General features: G+C 37.3%; 1 protein-coding gene across 1 annotated transcript in view; it reads left to right on the top strand.

Annotated features, from left to right (window-relative positions):
• NALCN (sodium leak channel, non-selective) overlaps positions 1 to 14,668 on the top strand; it is a 302,683-nt gene that overhangs the window by 173,138 nt on the left and 114,877 nt on the right. Inside the window, 1 exon segment of the mRNA XM_046664759.1 lies at positions 5,902 to 6,039. Within this exon segment, the coding sequence (XP_046520715.1) occupies positions 5,902 to 6,039 (138 nt within the window).

Consider the following 14,668-nt stretch of genomic DNA (forward strand, 5'->3'; position numbering starts at 1 on the left):
TTCCTGGTGAGGCAGAGTTTCTTGTCCAGATCACCTCATGTGCAACTGGCCCATTCTCAGGTTAACTGCATATGCCTGATTCAGTTAGCTGCAGCCAGGCACCTGTCATATGCACAGGGATTGACCCGTATAGTGATGTTTAATGTGTGATTGTGATCATGTCATTAGAAACAAAAAAGAAAAAGCACTTGTAAACAAAGCTGTTTACCCGTATTTGCATCTGTAGGTTTGGACTTGAGGGATAAAATAGCAAAATCACAGACCCTCTATCCCTAAAACCTAAGGAAATGAATAAAACAATTATCAGTGTGTAAAAATTGCACCAGAAATAACCACACAAGAAAGGGCCACAGTTTCATACCATTATCTTTGACTAGCAGCTACTAGGAAAGAGAGAGGAAAGGAGGGAGAGAGAGAGGAAAGGAAGAAGAGAGTAGGAGAGAAAGAGAGAGAAAGAGTGAGAATACTCTATGCTCACACGTTAGCCTGTTTTCCAGAAGAAGTTGAGAAGAAATTAAATCGGAAAGCAAATTCTCAATGTACTCATATCCCCCTATTTGAGGAGGCTGGGTCCGTGAGGGTATGCAGAGGCCTAGAAAAAAGGGAGGGAGAACCCTGCAGGTGTAGGAGTCACTTGTTCCAGCCCATTTTACCAAAGGCAAGATAAACTGCGAGATCTCACCATTTTATTTTTCCCAGCTGGCAAGAAAGCTTGAGCGTGAAAGCAAAATAATCATAATTTCTGAAAACTAATCATCTCCCATAATAAACAAAAATTTAGCATAATGAAAATTTTAAGAGAATAGAAAAGAATCTGTGAGGGGACAGGAGGCCCAGGAGAAGAGAGGAGAGCCCAGGAGTTGTCCTCTCCCCCCACAGGAGGAACGCCAACAGAATCAACCTGTCTTTGCCCTCACCTGGCGTCAGTGGAGGGAGAGGGGTGGCTGGAGAGAAGCTGATTAATTGGAGGAAGTGAACACCTGGGACTGATTAGCTCTGGCAGCAGTAAAGATTTCCAGAATCTACCTGAATTGGAGAAATATCTGAAGCGTGATATTTCAATCATACCTGCCCATAGCTTCAGCTAATACATCTCTCTCTCCCTGCAAACCCCTCTCCTCATACTGAGACAGCAAAACAGAGAAGAAAACCTGGCTGACAAATTTAAACAGGACTGTAATGACTGGGGATGAGATTCTGGGATCACTTTCCACTATACTGGAGATAATAAAAGTTCTAGATAAGAAAGTTAAAAATGAAGGTTTTGACAACTTTGGAGCAGGTCCAGAAAGTAATTAGTCCAAATTAAAACAAGTAGTAAGAACACTCCAAGAAAAATATGTATGAGAGTAAGAATCAAATGGTTTCTGGATAATTGAAGGCTCTAAGAAGAACATCTATAGGAGAGTAAAGTTGGAATTTATTCCAAACAATAGGTAAAATGTGTGAGAATCAGGAAACTCTTCAAGGTAGATGGAAGAAAGCATGCATTTCCTTTCCCAATGGAACATGTGAAAAGCAATCAAAATCTCAACTAAAACAAAACTACACTAAAAATCGTATAAGAAGAAAATGATGATTCAAATAAAGTAAATTAAGTTGGGCCAGATTCTGAGCAATTAGTGGAATGTAAGAAAGGAGACTACATTTAACCTTGAACATTTACCTTCTAGTACCTGCATGTTATGTTGGACCCTGGAAGAGGAAGTGTTGTCCTAGAGCATTACCCAGCTCAACAGGGAATAGTATTTTCATAGTCAACATATCGAGTATCAGTCTATTGATTATCAATGTACTGACAAGCATGGAAGACCCAATTATGACTAAAAACAAAATGTAAATATTGTTGAACTTGAGGACGTGAGTGAACGCATGACTAAAGATGGAAATGAGAGAGGAGGGAGGTAGTGGGATGAGCAGAGGTGCTGAGATCTCCATCTTATAGAGGGAGACAGCAAGCCACTCTGTCAGAGTTTGAGAAATGAGTAATAGAGATTTATGTACAAAACTGGGAGTGGTCAAGAGAAGTGGGGAGTGACGTTGTGCCTGGACTAAATCTTCATATATCATAGCAGAAGTCTATGTCTAAAGTGGATAAATCAAGAAATACTGAACAGGGACCAGAAGTGAAAACACAAAGAGTTAAAAACATTGGCCTCTGGGAAGTGGGCCTGAGATATTCAGGCTTACAGCAATTGCTTGCTATTCGTTAAGAAACCTATCAACAGGTTTCTTTACTGTGTAATGTTTTAATCTTATAGTATCACCTTAATTAAAATTTTGAAAAGTAATATTAAGAATGAGCTTAACAAGAAATGAGCAGAAACTATATAAGAAGAAATCTTAGTTCAGACTCTTGAATAAAGACTTAATAAATGGAAAGGTATACCTTTCTTCAAGATTGGAGGATAACTTGAGAATCCTATCAGTTTTGCTTTGTAATCTCAATGAATAAAACAAGAGGATGTTTTGGGGAAATTAACATATAAAAATAAATAAAAGAATTCTGAAAACAAAAGCTTATCAGGAGGGGCTAGTAACCCTACCACTTGTTAAAATGTGCAGTTGTTAGGCAATTTGGAAATGAAATAGATTGATGGAAAAGAATAGAGTGTCTAGAAATAGAGCCAAAAGCATATGAGCATTCAGTATTCGATAAAGGGGACTTCTCAAATTAGTGAAGAAAAGATAGATTTTTCAGTTATATTGTGTTTAATCAACTGATCATCTATTGAAAAGAAAAATAAGATTAACTCCTACTTATTTCTTAAATCAAAATAAATTCCAGACTTCCACTGATTAAAACAGCAATTTCTGGCTCAAGATGTTAAACGTAATAAAATAAGGAAACTGTTAAGCTACTACATAAAAGTATGGGTACATTTATATCTAATCTTGCAGTGAGAGAAATCTCACTTAAAAGCAAAACAAAAACAACTTTAATAAAAGGAATGGCAAATTAGACCACATAGAAATTTAGGACTTATGTTTGCAAAAATAACATAAATGGATAAGCAAAAATACATTAAACATATATGACAGATACAAGATTAGTTTTCTTAATTTGCGAAGAGCAGGTGGAAACCAGTGAAGGGGGGATAAAGGTCAACAGGCTAGGAAAATGGTGTAACACCTGAACAGGTAACTGGGAGAAAAGAAACAACTTCCTGTAGGCCTTTGGTCATCGCTCCCTTCTCCACCATTTAAATCCTACTTGTCTTCCTCATGAAAGTCAGCTGCCATCATTTTCCCCAAACTGTTCTTGACTCACCCAAGAGGTTCTTCTGACTTGCTCCTTGATAGCTTTACCGTATTTCTTTTATCCACCATCTTATTAATTCTTCCTTTACTTAGAGTTGGTCATGTTCATCTTTTTCTTCCACTCTTGATTATAAATCCCTTAACACAAGAGACCGTGTCTTCGTCATCTCAATCCCCAACACATCAAACCTTCAGTAATCACTAATGTCTTTGAATAAATAAGCTAAGCAGATTCTTTAAGGAACACAGATCCTGCAGACAATATAAGTCAGTAAGTATACTTGATTCACAATCTCAAACAAACTATCATTGGGATTTAAATTTCTGGATAAAATCTCAGCAAAACTGATAAGGCACCCTTCATGCGGAATGCAAATTAATTTTCAGCTTATAATAGAAGTATTCATGACACTGCCTTTGATTGGTTTATTCACGTAAGCAGCTATAACACATGAATTGTATTGTAACAGAAAGCTTTGCTCTCAAATATAATTCACAGCATCCCACAATACACACTTTCTGGTGGCTGAATTGTGTGGAAATGAGATTTGTTTTTTCTTCTGAGATTCTGAAAAGCATAGAGGATAAGCCCAGTGTTTTTGCCCACATTGCTCATCCCCCAGCAACATGTTACAATCCCATAGCTCCACGTTCCCGAGCGTTTACGGAATACATAACAGCTGAGTATTCATGAAAGCTAATGGCAGTAGCCCAAGGAAGCTGCAAGGTACACCTTAATTTTTGGTCTGTAAGTACCAAGAATAAATCTGTTGGACTTAATCACAAGCTTTCCTATCACTTTGGGGAAAAGAAATCCATGTCCAGTGAAATTTCTTTTATACTGGTAGGTGTTTTGACTCTTCTCCTGTTGCTGTTGAGTCTTTAGGATGTACATGCACTTTCACACTGGTGACATCTCCATTGAAAAAAATACAGCTATCTGATATTTTTCTGTGAACCATCTGTGGAACTTGTGTTCCTTGCCTTTGGATGTAATAAATATTTAACAAGAAAAAAAAAACAGGGAAAAAATAATTGCCCTCAGTGATAAATTCTGGCATGCTTATGAGGTTAAATGATGTGTTGAGAAATTCTCTGAAGTATTTTTAGGAAGAGTTAAAGCTAATATTCTCTTAGGTGCCCTGGCAAGGAAAGTATTATATTGTCCTTGGCGATGCTGAGTTGAAGTATCAGTAACAACATACTTCACACTTTGATGAACAAAACACTTTGTAGGGTAATGAGATTATAGAAAAATTAACTCAAGAAGTGTTTCACACATGGACAAAGAGTAAGTGGAAAAACTTATCTCCCAGTTCAGGATTCATCTAACAATTAATTGCTCCTTTGTTCAAACGGGTCCTCTGTGTGCTGGGCATTGAATGTCATACTTCTAAAAAAGTTAATGTAATTGTCTCTAGTAAAGGAAACTGCTAAGAGAGCTTACTGTGTGATGAGGCCTGAGAAGTAGTAGACCCAAGACTTCACTGAACACAGGATACAATACTTGGAAAAGGACTTGCTTTGGAGTCGTAGTGCCTGAGTGCTGCTTCTGTTAGTGCCACAATTAATAGAGTGACTTTGGGATAATCACCTATCATCTTTAAGCCTCATTTTCCTTATCTTCAAAAAGAAAGAATCAGATTAGATTATCTTTAGGGTCCATTTTGGCTCTAAGATCCTATCAGTGTTACTGGCTTTTATCTTGGGCTCAGTCCATCTTCGTATTATCCTGGGCTTTATTTCTTGGCATGCCAATATCTGAGAATTCAACTTAGGTCTTCACTGTACTAAAGCCTGTAAGGACATTTCTAAAGAGTCACTAGCTTCTAATTGTCAGCTTTCCCCAGACATCATCATAAATTCTCCTTGAGAAGCATTTATTGACCACTAATGCGTACAGGATGAATGAGTCAGAGATGTAGATATAATCACATAATAAGAAAAACTTGTAAGAATGGAACTAACCGAAGAAGATCTTTGCAGAGAGAGTATGAGTCTTTTAGCTTGGCTGGATTTCGTTGGAATGCTCCTTTTTTGGTCTTGGCTTCTTCCATGATCTTGACTCTGTGCCTTGAGAATAAAGAAAATAATGAAAAATGTGTTTGCCTTTATTAAGTTGCTCAGCATAGCAATATGATTTAGAAATATTTCTTTTTTTTAAAAGTCTCATGTTTTTAATATAACTGAAATAATTTGATAAGTACTATAAAAGTAAAATTAATTATTTCATATTCCTTTAGACAATCAAATGTAATTCACTATAAAAATAAGTTGTGCTTAGCAGCAAAAAAAAAAAACGTAGTAATCTGGAAGTGTTAAATAGGTCACTTGCTTAGACGGAAAAAAAAGCAAAAGTCCTGAAGTTTTTTCTAATTTGCTCAACAGTATTTACCACCGACAAGACTAATTTTAATTCAGGGTAATTATTTTAAATTTTTACACTAAATAGTTAGTGTCAGGCTTTTAAGAGCTTTGGTTCTCAGCCTTTTCCCGTCTCTTGAATTAAGGCCGTTCTTCTGATCAGTCAGATAAAAATCTATAAGATTGACATCGAAGGCCTCAAACACCATATACTAATTTTATATTGTGTGTAAGCCTAAAGCTGGTGTTTAATACCTTCCTTCTTTCCCTCTGTAGGCATTTATGTCCATGTTCCAGATCCTTACCCAGGAAGGATGGGTAGACGTAATGGACCAAACTCTAAATGCTGTGGGACACATGTGGGCACCTGTGGTTGCCATCTATTTCATTCTCTATCATCTCTTTGCCACACTGGTGAGTTTAGCACTTCTTTTCAGTTATATCTTAGAATTCATAATGGGATGAGCATCAACAGATTTTTGGCCTATTTTCAATTTCAGAACCAGAGTCAGAGAAGGAACGTAGTGCAGTCCTGTTGGATGAGGGCCCTTCCATTCTAAATTTCTATGAATCAAAGAACTACTTCAGGAACTGGGTTTCAGATTTAAGCAAAAAGTTGTCTCCATCAGATACAACTGTTTGCATGAGGGAAAACAAGACAAAACAAAGTGGAAATCCCACACTCGCATACCAACTTAATCATCTGTAAGCATTCACACCCTAGTTGATCCAAGGATCAAACCAGAGCTACATTATTATTGTTATTTTTTATTATGCAGAGACACATTCTTCAATTTCACTGCTTTCTCTTCACACCTATAATTAAACTGAAGGCAGAAGCTGGGGAGCTCAGGGTGCAGTCAGTTAATTAGAAATCAGCTCAGTGTTTTTGTGCTATGTGTGACTGAAAGAAACACATGGGAAAAAAATGAAACACACAGCTGCAAATATTGTAAAAAGCACGCTAAAAACTAAAGACAAAAATCCAGGAAAAATCAACTTCTGTCAAACAAGCAGATTTTTCTCTGCAATATATTTCTATTAAAAAGAAAGAAAAAAGTTACGAAATGCAGCCTATGACATGCTAAGGGATGTAATTCTCAGGTCTTTCTAATGCCGAATGTGTATCTCCATATAATAAATGTATGCATATTTAAGAAGCAAACTTAAGCTCTAATATTATGTCAAAAGTTCCAAGGTAAGGACCCAAAATGTTGCCCTTTATCAGGAACACATGAAATTAAAAGAAACCTGCTACTGTTTATTGAACGGCCAAGTATTTTACAACTTTACTCGTAATATTTGAAACAACCAAGTTCGGAAGTATTCCCACTTTACAGATGATGAAACTGTGGCTCAGAGGAGTTAAGTAATTTGCCCAATGACATGTGAAGTGTAAATGTTGGAGCCAGAATGTTCCCAGGTCAGCCTGGTCTCAAAGCCCATGGTCTTACAGCTACATGTTGCTGCTTCCCTAAGTTATGAAGTTTAGCATTGTCACTGAAAATGTCTTCACGGAATCAAACCTCTGCCCAAAAGTCACTAAAATAAAACAAATTACATAGGAGCTCTAAGGTCCCTTTCAATTCTAAATGTCTGTGAATCAAATAAATGCTTGAGAAACTAGACGCGTTGGAGGTTGCATTTGCTATAGGCAGGGGCTTTCAAAACTAAGACACGTCCATCAGAAAGTACACAGGGGTACACTGTGTTGTGGCGTAAAGTCCTGAGTTCAAACATTAGAATCACATGGAAATAGTTTTGACACTTTTTACATGGGCTTTTACGATATTCACAAAAGGAAAGAACATTCAGCAGTGGGTATCGAGGCCTGGCTTCCAGGGCTGAATCTGTCCGAATTGCAGGACACTGGGCCCCGAGGTCCTGGAATCCTCCCTTACTGGACGTTTAAGCCTATGTCATTCATTCATTCACTCTCTCACTCATGAGTTCAACTGTTTATTGAGCACTTACTATTTGTTTGAGTTCCTTTAAAACTATGGGATAGCTTGGAGACTGTTGATCATGGGTTAAATGTAGGGTAGATAGGATTGAAATCATCTATCTATGGGAATAATATATCTAATTGTTTTTCTATTAAAACAATATAATTATTTGCTATCCTCATTGCAGATTTTTCACACTCAGACATAGATTTGATCCTTAAGTCGGAGTATCACACAATATGAAAACAAGAAGAAAAATGATCTAGCCTAGTAAGTTATTTGGCAAAGTAATTTTTTTCAAGTGATCTTCTGCAGGGATCACTAATATAATGAAATAAAATATTGAATCTTGGGCAGTCTAAATTTTCTTTTTTGGGCCAAAAACGTGTCGTTGATTGTGGAACACTGAAGCACTTCCAAGGACTCCTGAGGTTCACCTGAGCTTCAGGAATTCACAGAGCACGGCTTGAAAACCCATATCTGATTCCACTCCTTCATTCTACAGATTTAAGTATCTACCCAAAACACCTCATAATTTTTTTCATTGTGATTTTCGAAAAGTATTCCTAAGTTAAAACTGAAAATTGAAATCATTTCTTCTTTTATTCATAATTTTTTCAAATCTGTAAAGCAACTGAGAATGGAAAAGTCAACAAGGGTGGTTTGGTAAATATGGTAGAGTACAAGAGTACAGATCTGGACTTCAAAATACAGATTCAGGGTCTAGCTCTGCTGGTCACTAGATGTGTGGCTTTGGAAGAATCAGACAACTTCCCTGATCTCTGTGTTGTGTTATAACTGAAAGTGAGGATTATAATGCCCAAAAACACCTAGTGTCCAAGGTTGCCATGGATGGGTGAGTTGAGATTGGATTTTTGAGGATGTTGAGCCATGGTACAAGAAGATGATTGTAGCTTTCACCAACACAGTTCCTTTAAGTTTAAATAAGATGGTGTGTGTGTATATTAGAGCTATATATTAATAAATGCTAAAATTTTTTTATGCTAGTTCATGTTTTTAACTTATAGAAGTATTATTGATCAGTTTAAAGTATCATTTATGCCCAAGTCCCTCTCTCCCGTCTTTCGTTCTTTCCCCACACCCCTTCTCCTAGGCAATGACTGTGATGAATTTGGTATGAATCCATCTTCCAGATAATGTCATATTTCATTAAATTTAACATACTATCAGTTACAAAAAGACTCTTATTTTGTGTAATATTAACAAAAAAAGCAACAATTTAACTACGAATGTAGATTATAAGGTACATCCCAATTTCAAAGTTGTTAAAATGTGAAAATAAATGTGCATCTTAAAATCAGTGAAATGCAGTAATTTCCCACACACATATGTATCCATTGAAAACTGTAGTGTTTTTGATTGAAAGTTATCATCTAAAATCATTTTACACCATTAGTTGTTAAAATTAATATTAGTTTTTCGGTTTGAGAAACACTTTTCCAGTGCACTAATGGCCTCCCTGTGGGAGATGTCTGTGTGCACACTTCTCTCACTGTGTGTCCATACTCCACACTGTGGCCAAGTTGTTTTTGATCATGTGTTTCTCTCCTTACAAATCATTAGAAGTAGCAATTTTTAGAATAAATGATTTCAAACTCTGCATATATTCTCAGTTAAGCTTTACACCAAATATTGGTTTTGAAATCATTTTATCTTAAAGCTCATTCGGTCACTAGTATATGTAATCGTATAGTAGTCCATTGACTGAATATGCCATATTTGTTTATCAGTTACCCTCCTGGTGGATATTTAGTTTGTTTTCCAATGTTGTTCTCTTACAATGTTGCAACTAATGCTTTTGTACATTGCATCCAGTTGTGTGAGAGTTTCTCTAGGATATATGCCAGAAAGTAGAATCTGGGATCCTGGATACTGCCCAAATGGCTCTGTAGTACGGGTCTGCATGCCCACATACCAAATCTGGTCCACAGGCTTTATTTCTACAGCCTGTGAGCTAAGAATGGTTTGTGCGTTTTTAAATGATTATGTAAATACCTACATTATCCTCGATGTTGCCTCTTGGCCCTCAAAGCCTAAAATATTTACTGTCTGGACCTTTCATTTGGGAACCCCCTGCTCTGTAGGCAAACTGCACCAATTCATCCTTCCAAGGGCAGCGGTTGAAAATCCCTGTGTTTTTACATTCTCATGTCTACTTGATGGACTTTTAAGTTATCTAGTTAGACTTTTAAGATTTTGACAGTCTTGTGGTTGAATAGTAATATTACTTTGCCTTAATTTGCATTTTTGCATTTCCATAATTTTTAATAAGGGAGCACTTCTTAATGTGTTTATTGGCCACCTTCTTTGTGACTCACCGAATTGTATGCCTTACCTATTTTTCTAAAGGCTAGTTTGTCCTTTTAAAATTCATTTGTTAGAATGGTACATATACTCTGGATAGTAATCCCTTGACTGTTATATGTGTTGCAAATATCCTCTCTTAGGCAATATGTGTTATTCCAATTTGTCTGTAGTGTCTTTTGATGCTGTATTTTGACGTGGTCAAAACTACCAGTTTTTCACTTCATGGTCGATATTTATTTTGGACTCATGCTTAAATTCTTTACCACCCTGAGGTAATAAAAATGTTCTCCCCATCTCCTTCCACTATTTTAAATTTTTGCCTTTCACCTTTAGCTCTTTAACCCATCTCAACTTATGGTTTACAGATAGTATGAGCTAGACGAAATACGCTGTTCAAATAAAACTCAAACCGATTTTTCTCAACCAGACTTATGTGAGATTTTTAAAGCTTTGAGATATTTAGCTGATTTCTCTGATTATGATGTCTAAAGCAAAAAGATCAGCTATTCAGATTCTTAAATTTATGAATAATGTTTTAAAATGAGACCTTGTTAATTCAGTGAAAGAAAACACTTTATAAATTAAAACTGAGACTGTCACTTCTATACTACCCAAAACGTCTAGCATCTGAAGTCATTTCCCCAGTCCTCTGGAGATTTTGCTTCGAGCACGATCAGCAGTTGTTTTTCTTTTCCTGTGTATCCGCAGACTGACAGTTCTGCAACGGGCTCTATCAACTTAGCTCAGTTTGATTCAGCAGTTTCACTGAATCTCAACTACTGTGGATAAGTACTAGCCTACATCCTGCCCAAAGAGGGACAGAGTTTAATCCCAGTCCTCTTTGAGCCTGCAGCTAGTACAGAAGTAGGACTAGTAAACACAAACCAACAAACCAACAAACAAATAAACCTGTGCTTCTAAGCCTAATGATGCAAGTGGTCACAGAGGCAGGAGGGCATGCTGTGGCTTGCTCTGTGGTCAATGGCACATAATAAGCATCTGCTTCCCAGTCATTCCAGATCTATCTCATCTGAAATATTAAAAATATTAGCAGTAAAACAGCTGAAGATGGTTTGTGGACCCACATATAAATATGTGCATGGAGGTGATAGGCCTGTGTTAAATATACATCGCATGCCCTTGAACACTGAGCATTTAGAAGTTAAGATCTCTATTCCAGTAGCCTGTCTTTGGGCTTGAACTTACCTTAACATGAACATTTTTGTTAAATTGTGTGGGTTTTTTGCAAAATGCTACAAAATATTGTAACTCAAATGAAAAAAAACCAAAGTCCACACAAATATGCAAGCTCTGATGTGTTTTTCATCCGCGCCAGCCGGGGGTGCCACACAGCCTGCTGAGTGTCTGATTTAGTCTTCTCAGGGACAGGCATGTGCCAAGCAGCAAAAAAACAAATGTTTGGCTGCAGTTTGTTCTGGAATAAAAAACAGCAGGCTATTCCTTTGCCCCCTGGGGGCACCAATTTGTCAGCCCACAATGAAAATCAAGCTTAAGTATATAGCAGATGCATATTCATAACCATTATCTATTGTCCTTTTAAAACATCTCTGTCATCTGTCAGGTATGTATGCTGTATTTCTGTCCTGACCGAGTGCAGTTTGCAGAACACTTGTGAAATTCATCTTTTCCCCCACTTTTTCCAATGATTTTGGGGATAAGAACTATGGAAAACTTAACCATTTGAAAGACTCTATTTTTTTCCCCTCAGTTTTTTTCCCTTTATTATTGTTTCAAAGGAAAGCCCCATGGTGTGAATACTGGAAGAGAGAAAATGTAATTAAGCGTTCATTGTGGATAGTCTTTTTGTTACCTTTGAAGTGCTTAGATTAACACAGCAATCTCTTGATTTTGCTTCTGTCGTGGAAGCTTTCTTAGAATAGTCCTATTTTGCTGACAAAAATGGGCATTCCAAAGTGTAAATTAAATAACTTGATTTCATAGAATTCATTTAAAAGTGCATCTGCGTTGAACATATCCCAATGTACATTGCTCTGATTACATTTGACTTTTTGTTGACCTGGATAAAAAATGAGATTGTTTCCAACCACAGCCTGCAAGACAGCTTAGGGTAGTGTGATTATAAATGGTAAAAAATAAATGGAAAAACACAAGATTATGGGATGTTGACCAGATTCCCGCTGTGCTTCTATCGTATACTTGAACATAATAAAAAATAGAAATGATTAATCAGATTAATGGTAGAGAAAGAAATAAGATTAAAGGTGACATTTCAGCTAAAGGGCTATCTTTAAGCTATATAAAAAGGAAAAGAAAATGGTAAAAGTAAACTTTAGAGAAGAAATGAAAATGGAGAGTGGAGTAGGGACAGGGTGTGACTATATGCAGAGTTAGAGAGAATACAAAATAGGATATGAAGCTACAGAGAGAGAATTTCTCAACCAAGAAAACCCATTCTCAAATGGTAAGGCCACCCTCTTGTAAAAATAAACCATAACTTTCAGCAGTCTGAAGCATGCTAACCCAAAAGTGAGTCTCAGGTAGAGAGCATGAGAACCCTGGTATGTTGGACAGAATGGTCATGTCAGGACAAAATTGCAGGAAATAATGATACTGGCACCACACTGCTTCAGTAATTTACTGAATTTTGCTGAAATGGTAAATGGGAGAAAAACAAGTTTAGTTGTCCATGGTTAAATGTGTGAAATTTAATCACAGCGAATACCTAGCAGACTCTTAACTCACATGAATCTGGGCCTTCTCAGGAATGTAAGGAGTGAGAGGAGGAGTTAAAGAGACGAGGGGTCATAAGGATTTACAGTAGCTAAACAGCTCCTACAACACAGGGGGAGGAGCCATATTGAACTTGGACTCGGATGCTTTGACATCCACTAAACTGGAAGGTCAACGTCCACCCGTATGTTGCTATGTCATTCATCCAGTCCTAGGAAGGAGACTTCAGAGGCCTCCAGAGACCCGATAGGTGGCATTTTCCACACTGGATGCATTGTCAACGTAAAAATATCGTGAGAATGGGCATTATAATCTGAGGAAAATAAAGAATTAGATGCATGGAATACTTTAATACTTATTCCCTACTTTTTTGCTGAAATTAGTGATTCATCAGGTATCAATATTTATCATAAAATAAGGAAGTGGATGTATTATATCAGTTGTATATTATGCGGTAGAACGAATACTTATGATCCATATTAATATAATGGAATATTACAGACCTGTTAAAAGTGGCAAGTAGCCAATGCATGACAACATACATATGAATCTCCTTTTTCTAAAGCATTGCACAAACGAAATAGCTCTGTGTTGAAAGTACGTATGTGCTTTAACAAAGCTCAAGAGGAAATGAAGGGGTATATCATCAGCCTTTTTTCTCTGAAGTTATATCTTTAAAAAAACAGTGATATAGTATTCCATCCATGTTGTAAATATAAATATCATATAAATCTAAAATGTGAAAAATAACGCAGAGCTGGTTGGTTGCATAATTTAGAACTGGCAAAGTGTGAAGGTTAGTGTTTCATGCACATGATGAAGCTCTCGTGATTCAGTGTGGCAAGTCCCTGTAAAAATTCTCTATTGAATCAATAACATTTTCATATAAACCTGTGAGTCACACTTAATGGCTATGGAAAACCTTTTGGCACAGCACATGTGGCCCTTCTAGGTAAACATTGACTGAAAATAAGATTCAGACGTCAATGTAATGGGTTCAGATTATTAATGAGCGTTACCTCAGCTTTCTATAAAAACAAGACAAACAAATGAAAAAAACACAGAGAACTGAGGAATAGTTCTTGCTTTCATAATGAGGATTTGTCCCCCACTCCTATGACTTTTTTGAGGAGGAAGTGGCTGACACCCAAGTCAGCCTTTGCCTCCTTCCAGATACCCTTGGCACCAGGTTTGTAGGAAAATAATGTCTCATTACAAGGTAAATTAAACATGATGGCAACCAAGCTGCCACCCTCCCTTCGCTTCTATTTCTTTATCACAGTGGTTGTGCCACCTTCTTAGACTCTGAGAAAAGAACTACAAAGTAATTCTCACCTTCTCACAATCAGCTGCAGACTCACCCTGCTTCTTCTGCTTGCATTCCAAAGTGACAGCCCAAGCCAGCCTTCAGTCATCTCTCACCCTGCGTGCCCAGCTGTCACCTTATCACAGTGCCCTATGCTTTAGGAACATGGCGAAAAAGATCAAGCTCAAAGTCCATGTCCAAATAGAGTTTCGGGAGGAAACTGAAGCTCCACATATTTTTTTTTTTTTTTTTTTTTTTAGAAAGGACCCAACTAGTGTTTTTTCTTTTTTTTATTTTTCTTTTTTAAAGATTTTATTTTTTCCTTTTTCTCCCCAAAGCCCCCCGGTACATAGTTGTGTATTCTTCGTTGTGGGTTCTTCTAGTTGTGGCATGTGGGACGCTGCCTCAGCGTGGTCTGATGAGCAGTGCCATGTCTGCGCCCAGGATTCGAACTAACGAAACACTGGGCCGCCTGCAGCGGAGCGCGCGATCTTAACCACTCGGCCACGGGGCCAGCCCCTCCACATATATTTTTAAATACAGTTTCTGTTTTTGCCATTGCATTGTCTTGTTAATTACGCAGTGAAGCCTAAGCATTCAAAGATATGTGTTGACTGAACTTACATTTAATGATTGTTTAAAGCAAACTTTAAGTTTTCTCTCACATTACGTTACAGAACCCCTCCTAACAGCTGGTCTGGATTCTGCAAAGGTTAGGCTTTCAGACTGCAGAGCCCCTCCAGCATTGTTC

Source organism: Equus quagga, chromosome 6, assembly GCF_021613505.1.
Source record: "Equus quagga isolate Etosha38 chromosome 6, UCLA_HA_Equagga_1.0, whole genome shotgun sequence".
Taxonomy (NCBI): Eukaryota; Metazoa; Chordata; class Mammalia; order Perissodactyla; family Equidae; genus Equus; species Equus quagga.